This window comes from Bos indicus, chromosome 6 (genome assembly GCF_029378745.1).
Source record: "Bos indicus isolate NIAB-ARS_2022 breed Sahiwal x Tharparkar chromosome 6, NIAB-ARS_B.indTharparkar_mat_pri_1.0, whole genome shotgun sequence".
NCBI classification, from domain to species: Eukaryota; Metazoa; Chordata; class Mammalia; order Artiodactyla; family Bovidae; genus Bos; species Bos indicus.
The window spans coordinates 59,290,238-59,304,121 of record NC_091765.1 but is presented as its reverse complement, the minus strand read 5'-3'; the positions used below and the strand labels follow the sequence as shown (position 1 = coordinate 59,304,121).

Sequence of the window (13,884 nt, the reverse complement as noted above, 5' to 3'; positions counted from 1 at the left end):
CAAAGACAGCTGATTATACAGTGCCTGAGCTCCCTTGACTCCCTTGAGTCTTTCCAAGCTATTGCTTTGTGTGCCTGTTAGAGTTATTTTTGTGGTATGACTCCTATCTAGCTTCCATTTTTCTCTGCATCAGTTTTTTTAAAAACTGTGCTTGTTGTATACTTTTCATTACGAAAAATAGCAAACTTATACAAAAGATGGAACCAACAATATAATGAACCCCTACGTATGCATTCTCCATTGTCAACAGTCATCATGGTCATTCATGTTTTTTGTTTTTATAATTTTTTGGCTGCTCCTCGGGGTATGTGGGATCTTAGTTCCCCCAACCAAGGATGAAACCCACACCCCATGCAGTGGAAGAATGGAGTCTTAACCACTGGACCACCAGGGAAATCCCCAATCTTTTTTTATACTTCTCTCCCATCCTAGATTACCCAAATTATTTTTAGGCGAATTCCAGGTAGGAATAGTTTCATGCTATGGAATCAGTTTTCAATTGGTATCTTTAGAGCTCCTTTATCTGGGAAACCATCTGATCATCCCTCATCTCCAGCATGTCTCACATTGTCTTATCAGTCGTTTTCGCCCTTCTGTGCGCCACTGCACCCTGACTTCCATACCTAAGTCTTTTCCTAAGTTGTTCCATGCATATAAACAACTTTTTCTCATGCTTTTCACACCTCATCTAAATCTTCATGTTTTGATTTATTTTGGTTTCATTCTTTTATTTGGTCTCCCATTAAGTTATAAGCTTGTCAAGAGAAGAAAATTGGTGCTACATACTGGTTCAAAAATTATTCCTATATAGAAGTTTGGACTTCGCAGAGTATTTTCACTTTTATGTGAATGTTATGAAACTCATGAGTTAGATTTTAGAGAATGTGTCATTCTCATTTTCCAATGAGGTCATTGAGACAAAGGCAGCCATACTTCCTCACAGTTACATGATACAGCTAAGCCAAAACTAAATGCCTGGACTCTGAACTCATGGTTTATTTTTCTTTCTATGTGATAGTCTTTGTCTGCATAGTATTCTGTATCCTGGAGGTGCTAGATAACTTCTAGTTCTAAATAGCCAAGAAAGCATTTGTGAATGACCCTGCAGACATTTATAAAAACTTATTGATATAGGTCTATAAAAAAAGGAGAGTAAAAGGGGTTTTAAGTTTAGTTTTTAAAGACTAGGATAATATGTTTCATATAATCAGGAGAAGAAGTAAGAGAGAACTTATATTTCATTTCAGTCCATGAACTCCTTTTGGAGTCTCCTTCATCTTTATATCTCCAGTCTTAGCTTAGTGAAGTGAAAGTGAAAGTCACTCAGTCATGTCCGACTCTTTGTGACCCCATGGACTATACAGTTCATGGAATTCTCCAGGCTAGAATACTGGAGTGGGTATCCTTTCCCTTCTCCAGGGGATCTTCCCAACCCAAGGATCGAACCCAGGTCTCCCATATTGCAGGGGGATTCTTTACCAGCTGAGCCACAAGAGAAGCCCAAGAATACTGGAGTGGGTAGCCTATCCCTTCTATAGTGGATCTTCCTGACCCAGGAATCAAACCAGGGTCTCCTGCATTGCAGGTGGATTCTTTAGCAACTGAACTATGAGGGAAGCCCATATGAGCTATGAGGGAAGCCTAGTCTTAGCTTAGACCCTGCCTATCCTGCAATCCTGACTCTGACACATATATAGTAGCTTCTCAATAGAAATGTAGAAATGTAATGAGTGAGTTCTCCAGGAACTTCAAGCTGTTCCCTGAGGTATTATATTTATAAAATGTATTATTTCCATGGAGCTAAGAGAGGGTGAGACCAGGGCTACTGATGATATTGACTTCCCACTTGACTAGTCAGTTGATGGTCCAGGGTATATCTTGATATAAGTGAACATTTCACAGATACTTTGTTCTTAATTCCGTATACTTTCATCAGGTGAACACACCAACCAAAACCTATGGAATGGGAAAAGGCCGTGCAGCAGATCTGAAGTATATTGAAGCTTGTGCTAGACGCATTGTGCAAAACTCACACGGGTACAAAATTGTGACTGAGAAAAGCACAGTCCCAGTGCGGGCAGCAGAAAGTATTCGTCGAATATTTGATGCAAACACAAAACCCAACTTGAATTTACAGGTATGAAAAAGGAAGCATTAGAATCTGACCTTCTTATGTAAATATCAGTACTTTGAGTTGTCCATAATTAATTCTAGCTTGAAACTTTGCTTTGCATTGGGATTTTAGGTGCTGTCCAACCCTGAGTTCTTGGCAGAAGGAACAGCCATCAAGGACCTGAAGAACCCAGACAGAGTACTGATTGGAGGAGATGAAACCCCAGAGGGCCAGAGAGCTGTGCAAGCACTGTGTGCTGTGTATGAGCACTGGGTTCCCAGAGAAAAGATCCTCACCACTAATACTTGGTCTTCAGAACTTTCCAAACTGGTTAGTATGTAGCACTCAACTCTCTATTAAATTTAAGCCAAGGACTTATTTCTCTTAACCCTGATAAGCTACCTGCTGCTAAGCTGCTGCTAAGTCACTTCAGTCGTGTTCGACTCCGTGCGAACCCATAAACGGCAGCCCACTAGACTCCTTTGTCCCTGGGATTCTCCAGGCAAGAACACTGGAGTGGGTTGCCATTTTCTTCTCCAGTGCATGAAAGTGAAAAGTGAAAGTAAAGTTGCTCAATCATGCCCGACTCTTTGCAATCCCATGGACTGCAGCCTACCAGGCTCCTCCATCCTTGGGATTTTCCAGGCAAGAGTACTAGAGTGGGTTGCCACTGCCTTCTCTGGATAAGCTACCTAGGTACTTTTTAAATAAAAGATATGCTTATGAAGATAATATTCTTGTATATTATGAAATAATTTCATAATGGGATCAAATATTTAGGTATAAAATATTTTAGAATATGTAAAAGAAAATAGAGTGTACTAAAATACTAATTTTAAAAATCACTCATTCCCTTCTTTTTACTTTCTCTTTTTTAAATCTTCATCTTTATTTATTTATTTTTTAAATATTTGTTTATTTGGCTGAACGGGGTCTTAGTTGCAGCATGTGGGATCTTAGTTGTGTCATGTGGGATCTAGTTCCCTGACCAGGGATTGAACCTAGGCCCCCTGCGTTGACAGCAAAGAGTCTTAGCCACTGGATCACCAAGGAAGTCCCTTTTTACCCTTTGTTAATCACCTTTCTTCTCTAATTTAAAACATTTTTCTGAACCAACCCACCCATTGCCTCTTCAGATTGAACCTATCAGAAACTTTCCTATCTCCTTCAGTAATTTGCATCAACTCGATGAAATATAATGCAGATTATATAAAATGTTTATTTTAGTTCATCGTATTCTTCCTTTTATTTATTTATTTTTTAAAGACAGCAAATGCTTTTCTGGCCCAGAGAATCAGCAGCATTAATTCTATAAGTGCCCTCTGTGAAGCAACAGGAGCTGATGTAGAAGAGGTGGCAACAGCCATTGGAATGGACCAGAGAATTGGAAATAAATTTCTGAAAGCCAGTGTTGGTAAGGTGAAAGTTCTCTATACATCAAGTAGGTTCTTTTAGGTAGATCTCTAACTTTAAGGAAGCCTTTGCTTGACACCCTTAAAATAATGATTTCATTATACATGTAGCCTTCAGCTTATCAGGGACTTTCTAAGTGAGACAATAGTTACATATATTGTTTAATAATTAGTGACTGATTAGTATATAAACATGGTTCAGTGTTTCAGAAGAAATATATGAATATTTTGTTAAAACATTTAGGTAGAATAAGTTTAGGTCACATCAGAAATCATGTAACACCTTACTGAAGCAATAGGAAAAAATTCCTTATCATTTGCTTTTCCTACTGATCAGTCATTTCAGTTCAGTAGCTCAGTCGTGTCCAACTCTTTGTGACCCCATGAATCGCAGCACGCCAGACCTCCCTGTCCATCACCAACTCCCGGAGTTTACTCAAACTCATGTCCATCGAGTCGGTGATGCCATCCAGCCATCTCATCCTCTGTCGTCCCCTTCTCCTCCTGCCCTCAATCCCTCCCAGCATCAGGGTCTTTTCCAATGAGTCAACTCTTCGCATGAGGTGGCAAATGTGACCTTAGTGAAATATTTTCATTATTTGTGTATTCCATATTTGTGAATTATTTAGCCTACTTGCTAAGATGTGTTTGTAACCCAACATCAATATTCATATGGTCATTTGCAGATATTAACGGAGCAGCATAAAATTTGAGTCACCCAACGCATACATTTCCAGTTGAGGTTGAATAAGGCAATACTCTTACCTTCTTGTTTTAGCTCACATACTGCAAATGTCTGCTGTTTTTGTGGTCTGTTTAGTACCATATTTTTTGCATTTTGGTGCTTTCCCCCCCTGTGATTTCACTGTTTAAAATGGCCCTCAAGAATATTGCTGAAATTTTTTCTGGTGTTCCAAAGTGTCAGCAAACTATCATGTGCCTTACAGAGAAAATACATGTGGTTTGATAAGCTTCACTTCAGTGCTGTTGTCTTTGAGTTCATTGTTAATGAAGGTCAACAATATTTTTAAATAAGGTGTCTCTAAGTATAAGCACACATAAAACAAGATTATGTTGATCAGTTGACAAAAAACATTACCAGAAGCTCACAGGAACCTAATGCTGTATTTTACCTACAAGCAGCACTTCAGTATTTGCTAATTCAGTGTTTGTGGCAAATTTATAGGATATAACTACTGAGTTTAATGAGAACTGCCTATACTTTTGGATTTAAATTAATAAAGTTGATGTAAAGGTAAAAAGAGTCTTTTACAGATTGGGCCATTGGCAGCACTTCCTATGTTTCTGGGGCTTTATGCCATTTTTCAGTACTGATTTCCTGGCCTTTTCTGTCTTTCTGATATTTTCTTCTAGTGACCATTTAATAAAAATAGCTACTGTTTCCTGAAGGCATGTTATACAACAAGTTCTGAAACAGCTGTTTATATATCTTAATTTATAACCTGTTATATAAAAGTGTTGCTGATTAAGGATTGGGGGAATTTTCGTAAGGTGTTCAGTCATACAACTAGTGAGTGGCTAGGTGTGTCTGACTTCAAAGCTCATGCCAACCCTCACTGTATACTGCATTGCACTCAAACAGCGGTGGGCAGACTACAGTCCTCAGGCCAAATCTGGCCCACAGCTTGTTTTTGTAAATAAAGTTTTATTGGAAAATAGCTATGCCCATTTGATTACATATTGTCTATGACTGCTTTTGAGCAACAAGGGCAGAGTTGAATAGTTGTGCCAGAGACTACATGACTTACAAAGGCTAAAATATTTTTCACTGGGAATGTTAAAGTTTGCCAGCTCTATGTTAGAGTGAGAGATGTGGAGCAGTTGTACCAGCTAATGAGGGAAAAAATAGAAATGTAGCCACAATAAAACTTAAGTTAGAAAATTATTTTAAATTATTTGTAATTATTTAAAATTATTTATAACTTAGGAAATTATTTATAGAGTTGATTAGTTTCTTGCAAATTTCACATAATGTATAAACTCATTAATTTTCCCACATTCAAATTTTATTATTAAAAATCCTAGCATAGGCCTTCTGATTAGTATGATACAGAAATTTATAAGATGATTTAGTTGTGCAGTTCCAAATGAAAATATTGTCTTTTTTTTTCTTTCTTCAGGTTTTGGTGGGAGTTGCTTTCAAAAGGATGTTCTGAATTTGGTTTATCTCTGTGAGGCTCTAAATTTGCCTGAAGTAGCTCGTTATTGGCAGCAGGTATTTATAGTCAACGGGTTATGATTAACTTCTGATTAAAACATGTCATATTTTTCTGTCAAATGTTTTTGAGAGTATTAATTTTTTCCAGGAACTCAATTATTATTATATTCAGTTTGTTCATTTTAGGTTTATTTATTGAGCTTCTGTGTTATAAATTGTCTGTTTTGGTAATCAGCTATGATGAAAGTTTATGATAAACAAGTATTCCTTTTAATTTTAATAACAAAATTTGCTCCCTATGTAAAGCAAGAACTTTTAATTGTAGTTCTTCATCTTGAAAGGCATAAGATAGAAGTAAAAGAAGAACCTCTATTGTTATGCTTGCAAATGGTTTGCATGTGTTGATATTTGTTTTATCCCTTTGAGATTCACAGAGCTAAAATTGGAGATCCTACTCAAACTGGAAATAGAGTTAACATTTATTGAGTGCTTAACTCTGTGCCAGGCACTCTTTAAAGCACTTTATATGTAGTATCTTAGTTCTCATCATTAATATTATCCCAGAAGGAAATGGCAACCCACTCCAGTACTCTTGCCTGGAGAATCCCAGGGACGGGGGAGCCTGGTGGGCTGCCATCTATGGGGTTGCACAGAGTCGGACACGACTGAAGCGACTTAGCAGCAGCAGCATTTATAGATGGGGAAGCTGAGGCTTAACAGTGTTAAGTAATTTGCTCAAGATACCAGTCAGTGAGTGTATGTATCTTTTCCAAATATTTTTTTCCCCAGGTTTATAATTTTTCAGATTTCAGCAGTGAGTAGGAAAGTAAGGAAATGAGCATTTTTAGAGAAATATAAACTTCTAAGTTCATTTCACTCAATCTAGTGTAATGGCTTTATGTTACTGTCCATTGTGGGGAAAATGCAGATAAAGGCTTCATTTTCCAGGTTCCATGGCAGTCCAGCGGTTAAGATTCCATGGTTCCACTGCAGGGAGCACAGGTTTGATCCCTGGTTGGGGAACTAAGATCCCACATGCCTTGCAGCTATGTGGCAAAAAAAAAAAAAAAAAAAAAAAAGGCTTGATTTTTCTAAAGCTTTGAGCTCATTTCCCAAGCTCTCAGACTCTGAGATGGCTTCTGGAAGCTTAGAGCCTTAAAAAAAGTCTTTCCTTAAATTCCTCTGGTCACAAATATACGATGTTTATAAATTCTTAGAAGAGTAACAGATTAGATGATCAGAGACTTTACTGGTCACAAATATGATGTTTGTTTATAAATTCTTAGGAGAGTAACAGATTAGATGATCAGAGACTTTTACTTGTAACATTTAGTTAAAAATTTCTCCAAATGTTCATGGTGTTATGGTTCATCCGGAGGCAACTGTAGCTCTGCACGTGGTTTTACTGTTCTCTATTTTCTTTCTACTCACACTCAGTTTTGATGAGGGGTCTGGTTAAGCATATGAGCGAGTACTTTGGATCTTAGTTGCTTCCTTAGGGTTTGGAGAAGTTGGCTAAGGAGAACACTATTTTCTAGTGCCTTTTTAGGCTGGCCTCATGGCAGACCTCAAATGGGGTTGGAATTTCCCTGTGCTCCCCACCATCCATCCCAGTCTGATGCATGTAAAGTTAAAACCAAATGAAACTTAAAATTTTCAGGGTGGGCAGGAGTGGGAAAGGAAGGGAGTGGGTAAAATTCTTTTTTTTTCCTAATCTGTGGATACTAAAGAGGTTGGTAACGTTTGCCTCCTGTTAATTCATAAAGTTTGTATTCATACAAGAGTACTAACCACAAAGCTATAAGCAGTGTATGCACAGGCTGTACCTCTTTTAACTGATCCTTGCATAACTGTACATGTCCTTTCAGGTTATAGACATGAATGACTACCAGAGAAGGAGGTTTGCTTCCCGGATCATAGACAGTCTGTTTAATACAGTGACAGATAAGAAGATAGCTATTTTGGGGTTTGCTTTTAAAAAGGACACTGGTGATACAAGGTATTAATTCTTTCAAATACTTCAACCATTTTTAGAATCTTAACTCCTCGTCCTGATTTTTTTGATGGTAGCTGTATATGTGAAATACATGTATGTGTATAGTATAAAGAGTAAAAAAGTGGACGTTCATATCCTCACAAGAAATAGAATCTCACCTGTATATTAAATTCCATAGGTATTAAAATATATGCCATTCAGAAGCGTAGCAAAGCTGGGTTTTGTTTTTCCCTTCAGAGAGTCATCTAGTATATATATTAGCAAATATTTGATGGATGAAGGTGCACACCTCCATATATATGATCCGAAAGTACCAAGAGAACAGATAGTTGTGGATCTTTCTCATCCAGGAGTTTCAAAGGACGACCAAGGTAAGTCCGGCTTTGTCGCTCACGTGTCATTTTGAGTTTGGGCTCCCAAACTTATTTATTCTCTGGAAACCTTTGGTTGTTCAGTTTTTGTCATTTTTATCATTGCTAGGCCCCTCTTTTCAATCTCAATTCTCTAAGATTAAACTCTCAGACATTGCTTCATCAACTTTGATTTGAAGTAATCCAGTGGATTAGTAATGTAATTACTAATTAGTAATCAAGTAATGAAGTAGATTACTGTAACGATTTTCCCCAGATATTCTTTTAAAAAGCCCCAGAGATTATAAGGGGATGCTTCTGGGACAAGACTGGGGACTACTCCAGGCCCCTCACTGTTACCCCCACTCATATTTCAACCAGACCATTCCACTTCTGTCAGACTCTCAATTCCTCCTGCAATCCTAGTGTTAAAATGCAGAATCTCAAATCACTCCCCTCTTACTCCAGTTGTTCTGGTTGTTACAGTGGCCCGGCTCGTGACCATTTCCAAAGATCCCTATGAAGCATGTGATGGCGCCCACGCCGTTGTGATTTGCACTGAGTGGGACATGTTTAAGGTGAAGTGACGGAAGCGAGATTAAGGAAAATTTTAGAGGTGTTCTAATAGCATTTGGGGTGGAGTATGCGTGCCTGTATATGCTCTAATTATTTCTCTGGTTCTTTCTTTATAGGAACTGGATTATGAACGCATTCATAAAAAAATGCTGAAACCAGCCTTTATCTTTGACGGACGACGTGTCCTGGACGGGCTCCACAATGAGCTACAAACCATTGGCTTCCAGGTAAGCATCATCCTGAATTGGTTTTGTTTCATTTGTTTGGTCGTGTGCTTTTTAAAATGGCTTTGAGTGTTTTCATTTTAATTTTTTTCATTTATTTTTTGGCTACACTGGGTCTTCATTGTGATGTGCGGGCTTCTCATTTTGGCAGCTGCTCTTGTTGCAGAGCACAGGCTCTGGAGCACGTGGGCTTCAGTAACTGCAGAACATGGCCTCAACAGTTGTGGCACACAGGCTTAGTTGCTCCTCGGCATGTGGGATCTTCCCGGATTAGGGATCGAACCCACGTCCCCTGAACTGGCAGGTGAATCCTTAACCACTGGACCACCAGGGAAATCCCTGGCTGTGAGTTTTATGATTTTAATATTTTCTCATTTAGCAATAACATAACTCTGGGAAAATGTCAGTCAGTTCTCTGGGAAGTCTCTGTGGTATTTGTGAAATACTCCACTCCCTCCTCAAATTCATAACCTAAAGGTCATTCAGTTTGGTCTCTCTTACAAAGTTTATAGCGGCAAGATGTGCCTCACCCTACCTCGTATAAACATCAAGTAAGAAAGTGTATGCATTAAATTTTTTTTTTTTCTAGAGCCTCCAAAGCTGCTCTGTGACACTGCGCACCACACTGACCCCCTCAGAGGCCAGGTCATTTATTCCTATAGAAATGTTTTAATACTATAGTTGTCCCATGTTGGTTTAGGATCCTCTATCTCTGAGTGCTTAGCACTATGCTGGTGCTGTGAGAGGTCTAAAGGAAAAGTATGGGAGCTGCAGTGGTGTTGGCTCTCTTTTAATTCAAAGCTTGTCAGTTAGTTATGGAACATTTGGAGAGCAGACAGAAAGCTGCACAATACATTTTATGTTGCATCCACTTCAGTTCTACCAGGGGCCTCAAAGGTTTAAGAAGAAAGAGCCACTTTCCATTTCCTCAGCAGACATGGAGTCTGGGCCCCAAGGGGGAGGTTGGGAGGATAAAGAAATCTGCCAGGAGATTGTTGTCAGCAGAGTCCCAGAGCAGAGCAGAGCGTGGCAGTGTTTCAAGTCGGCTGTGTGCGTCTGCTTAGCACCAGCTGTCTGGGAGAGGTACTGATAAGGCCTCGTTCCCTGTTCGAAATATCTGATCTGTTTCTCTTAACCTGTCACTGACTCATTGAAGATCCTTCTTATAATTCAGTGCCCACTCCTCATTCATGAGAGATTAACTTGCAACACAAATCAGATGACATCCTTGTCAGTTCACATTCCATCAAAGACCCTGGGGACTCTTCTATCCAACCCCTCCTTAGTGGGTAATGGGACTGTTTTTCCCAGTCATGACTTAGCAGCGTTATTTTTTAAACATTATTTGCAGGCACAGAAACATTTTCTCTCATTGCTGTTTTACTCATATAGAGGAGAAATGCAAAGACATATATATATATTTAAAATGAATTTGAGCTCTTATAATTAACTATTTCTAGTAAGGGTTAAAAAAACTATTAGACTGGAATTGCTAAATAAAGAGTATTTATAAGCCATTAAATAAGACAATTGAGTAATACAAAGCAGAGGGACCTCCTTGGTGGTCCGGTGACTAAGACTCCACACTCCCAATGCACGTGGCCTGGTTTCAATTCCTGATCAGGGAACTAGATCCCACATGCCTCAACCAACAGTTCACATGCCACAGTTAAATATCCTGTATGTAGCAATGAAGATCGATCTTGAGTGCTGCCACTAAGACCTGGCCAAATAAATAAGTAAACAAAGCAGAAGCCCTTTGTGGTATGAGTCAGCATAAATATTAATTTTTAATTAAAAATGTCCTTTTTAATTAAAAATACATTTGTGAAAATTATGTAGTATATTTATCTCTGCTGTAGAGCGGAGATAAACTATTATTAAAGAAACAGCGTCTTTAAAGATAATATTGATAACTTTGGAAAGAGGGGGAAAAGTTTTGAATGTAATATGCAAAATGAAAATTGACTACTATTGATTTATTGAAGGTTGACTTAATATGCCAGACACTGTCCTGAGCACTTTATCTAATTGAATCCTTACCACAGCCCTTCGAGGTAGGTGGGTAACACCATTTATGAACAAGGAAGAAAGACCTTAGAGAGTTTAGGTATCAGCGATGATCAGTAAGGATTCCAACTGGAACCTTTCAGACTCTGAAGCCTGAACTTCTAAAAACTATGCTGTTATAACTTATGCAAGTTTTTTAGAATAAGGGAAACAAGACATTAGAATAGAGTTTGAAAGAATGTGAATTAACAGGAATCTGGGCTGTTTATTGCTTTCACATCTGCTTTTAAAGCCACAGTGGCATGTAATCTCCTATTCTGTTGGAGGGAGTCTGGTGTTGAGAACGAGAGGAGCATGTCTAGATATGAATATGAAAAGGGGAATGTAGACTGACTCTAGAAACAAAAAATATGGAAGGAACCAAAGGTCTTTCACAGCAACCCACACAACCTGAGAAACTTTTCTGCCTTTAAAAAGAAAAAAAATCATCTAGATTTTAACCCTTAATTCACTATATGACCAAGTTTTACGTTTAGGTATTGTTAACAATTTTCTTTTCTCCTCTAGATTGAAACAATTGGCAAGAAGGTGTCTTCAAAGAGAATTCCATATGCTCCTTCTGGTGAAATTCCAAAGTTTAGTCTTCAGGATATGCCCAACAAGAAACCCAGAGTATAGACATTGCCCTTTTTATTTGTAACTTTTTTGGTACTTCAAGATAGCAAATACCTATCTGATATTAAATGACAAATGAACCATGTGCTTTTAAGGAAACAAAACTATTTTTTTAATAATCAAATTTATACTAGCTATATGGGAATTAGCATATCTGGTAATTATGAAACTAGAATTTTTTTACGTATTTTTATAATATTGTTACCTCAGTGATTGGATGAGTAGCAGATAATCATGTTGGTTTTAATGGTGTTGATTTTTGTAAAATTAAACTTCAAACACTTTTTACTTTATAAAATATCTTTAGGCAGCACTTCAATATCGAATGGTAACGGGAGTGACACTCCTCAGTGTCACTACTTTGTCTACTTGTCATTAAGTATATATTTTCACTGCTGGAGTAGGAAGTGACTACTCACTCCAGTACTCTTGCATGGGAAGTTCTACAGACAGAGGAGCTTGGCCGGCTACAGTCCATGGGATTGTAACAGAGTCAGACACAACTTAGCGATTAAACCACCACCCCATGTATTTTCTGCCATGAAATGGCTGTGCTAAATACCGGCTAAACCTGTTAACCTTTCCAATAGTGTCATGGAGATTTAAAGGTTTCTGGATTAACTGGGTGGGGTGTGTTCCATGCCATTTCTCGTCCCCCTGAATTGAGGAGGGTGCCATGGACAGAGTGTGGCCTTTGTGCTTTTTTCTGTCTATGCTGCCACGTTAGCAGTAACCCTACAGCTATGGTTTGGTTATTGTTCTTTTGCTCCTTTCGTTTTAATGGGCTGTATCGATGGTTTCTTTAGTCTACTGCCCGTTTCCAATCAATCCAAATAAGACTAAAAACGTAATCTTTTTTTAAAAAACATGAAGAAAAAAATCAGTGTAGTGAAATGAAAGTCTGTATCATTCCTCTTCTTGTTTTTCCTCACTGATCATTGTTTTTTAGTCTAAAAGCCCAAACTATTTGTTACTTTTACTTTGTATTTTATTCCTGTGACTCACTACACTTTCTCCCATTTTAAGTAATAAAGTCAATATAATCTCATACATAAACTTACAGTAGTAGATTTTACAAGTTAATGTATAGCATAATCCTAAAATAAGGAATTTTGTGTTTTCATCTGCTTTTTTTCTTATGTCTCTTGTTGACTTATATTTGATTTTCTCGTGTTTATCATTATTGAAATATGTCCATTTGATGCTTGTGCTCTGCCAAGAGTATACAAATTGAGTTAAACAGATACAAATCTCATCGTTTAGGAATTCTGCAGTTCAATAATACAGAGATAAAGATGAGGACAGAGACATCTGTACAGATATCAAATACATAAATAAAATATTCTTTATAAGCCAGTGTGTGGGGTATTTTTTGTCTAGTGCAAGTAACTAATTAAGTTGTGACAGTATGACATTAGACAGGAAAATCACTCCTTTTTTGAGAAAGGGGCATTATGTTGTTCTTTCAAATGATGCAAGAAAGGGAGAGAACAGACCAGGTATTGGCAAACAAAATCCCATGGGCCAAACCTGGCCAGCAACCTGTGAGCTAAGATGTCTTTTACATTTTTACATGATTACATTTTAAATGGTTTCATATATATTGCTATCTGACCCTTTAAGAAAAAGTTGGCAGACTAGAGTGAAGGAAACAAAACGACAGAAAGAGACAATAGATGATCCCTCACTCTTAGATTTTGAAATGGGAGTGGGCTTATTAACTAGCCCTGCTCTTTATTTCTGCTTGAGAATATTCTTATATTCTGCTAACAATCTTAAAGTCTAGTAAAGGGATTATAACGCAAAGGTGTCTTGCTAAAGCAGTTGAATTAGGCGTTTTAAGTTGCAGGATGCTTCAGTGCCTAGGATTGATAACTAAATGTGTAAAACATGGTTACTGATTAGAAGGTGGGAGAACTGGTAAGTGGATGAAAATACAAAAGACAAAGAGCCATGTAACCTGGCTGTAATGGGGAAGAAGCCCCAGTGAAGATTAATTTATAGCAATTTGAGCCTTTATGTGAAAAGTTGCAAGAAGATGGTTACCATTGTTTTCCCTATTAAGACAATTAAAGACCTTGTGTTTTTTAAAAATTGATACAATGTTTCTATTTTTAGGGGAGATCCCTGGTGGCCCATGTTTAGGATTCTGGGCTTTCACTGCAGTGGCCTGGTTCAATCCCTAGTTGGGGATGTGAGACCCCACAAGCCATATGGTATGGCAAAAAAAAAAAGATTTATTAGCTAGTACTTTTGAGATTATTAACTAGTACTTAAAATTGAAAATAATACATGGACATGATTTTTAAAAATTCAAATCAATACAAAAGGATATATAAAAATCTCAGG

The 13,884-nt window shown here is 37.8% G+C and overlaps 1 protein-coding gene across 4 annotated transcripts in view; it reads left to right on the top strand.

The window, feature by feature from the left end:
• The window catches only part of UGDH (UDP-glucose 6-dehydrogenase), a 33,808-nt gene extending 20,921 nt beyond the window's left edge, over positions 1-12,887 (top strand). For all 4 annotated transcript variants that reach the window (XM_019962608.2, XM_019962606.2, XM_070791316.1 and 1 more), the window contains 9 exons: positions 1,937-2,137; positions 2,246-2,443; positions 3,380-3,527; positions 5,667-5,761; positions 7,573-7,703; positions 7,938-8,071; positions 8,537-8,628; positions 8,743-8,853; positions 11,428-12,887. In XM_019962608.2, coding sequence (XP_019818167.1) covers positions 1,937-2,137; positions 2,246-2,443; positions 3,380-3,527; positions 5,667-5,761; positions 7,573-7,703; positions 7,938-8,071; positions 8,537-8,628; positions 8,743-8,853; positions 11,428-11,538 — 1,221 coding nt within the window. In that variant the 3' untranslated portion in view covers positions 11,539-12,887. The remainder of the gene's footprint in view (positions 1-1,936; positions 2,138-2,245; positions 2,444-3,379; positions 3,528-5,666; positions 5,762-7,572; positions 7,704-7,937; positions 8,072-8,536; positions 8,629-8,742; positions 8,854-11,427) is intronic.
• Positions 12,888-13,884: the final 997 nt, after the last annotated feature.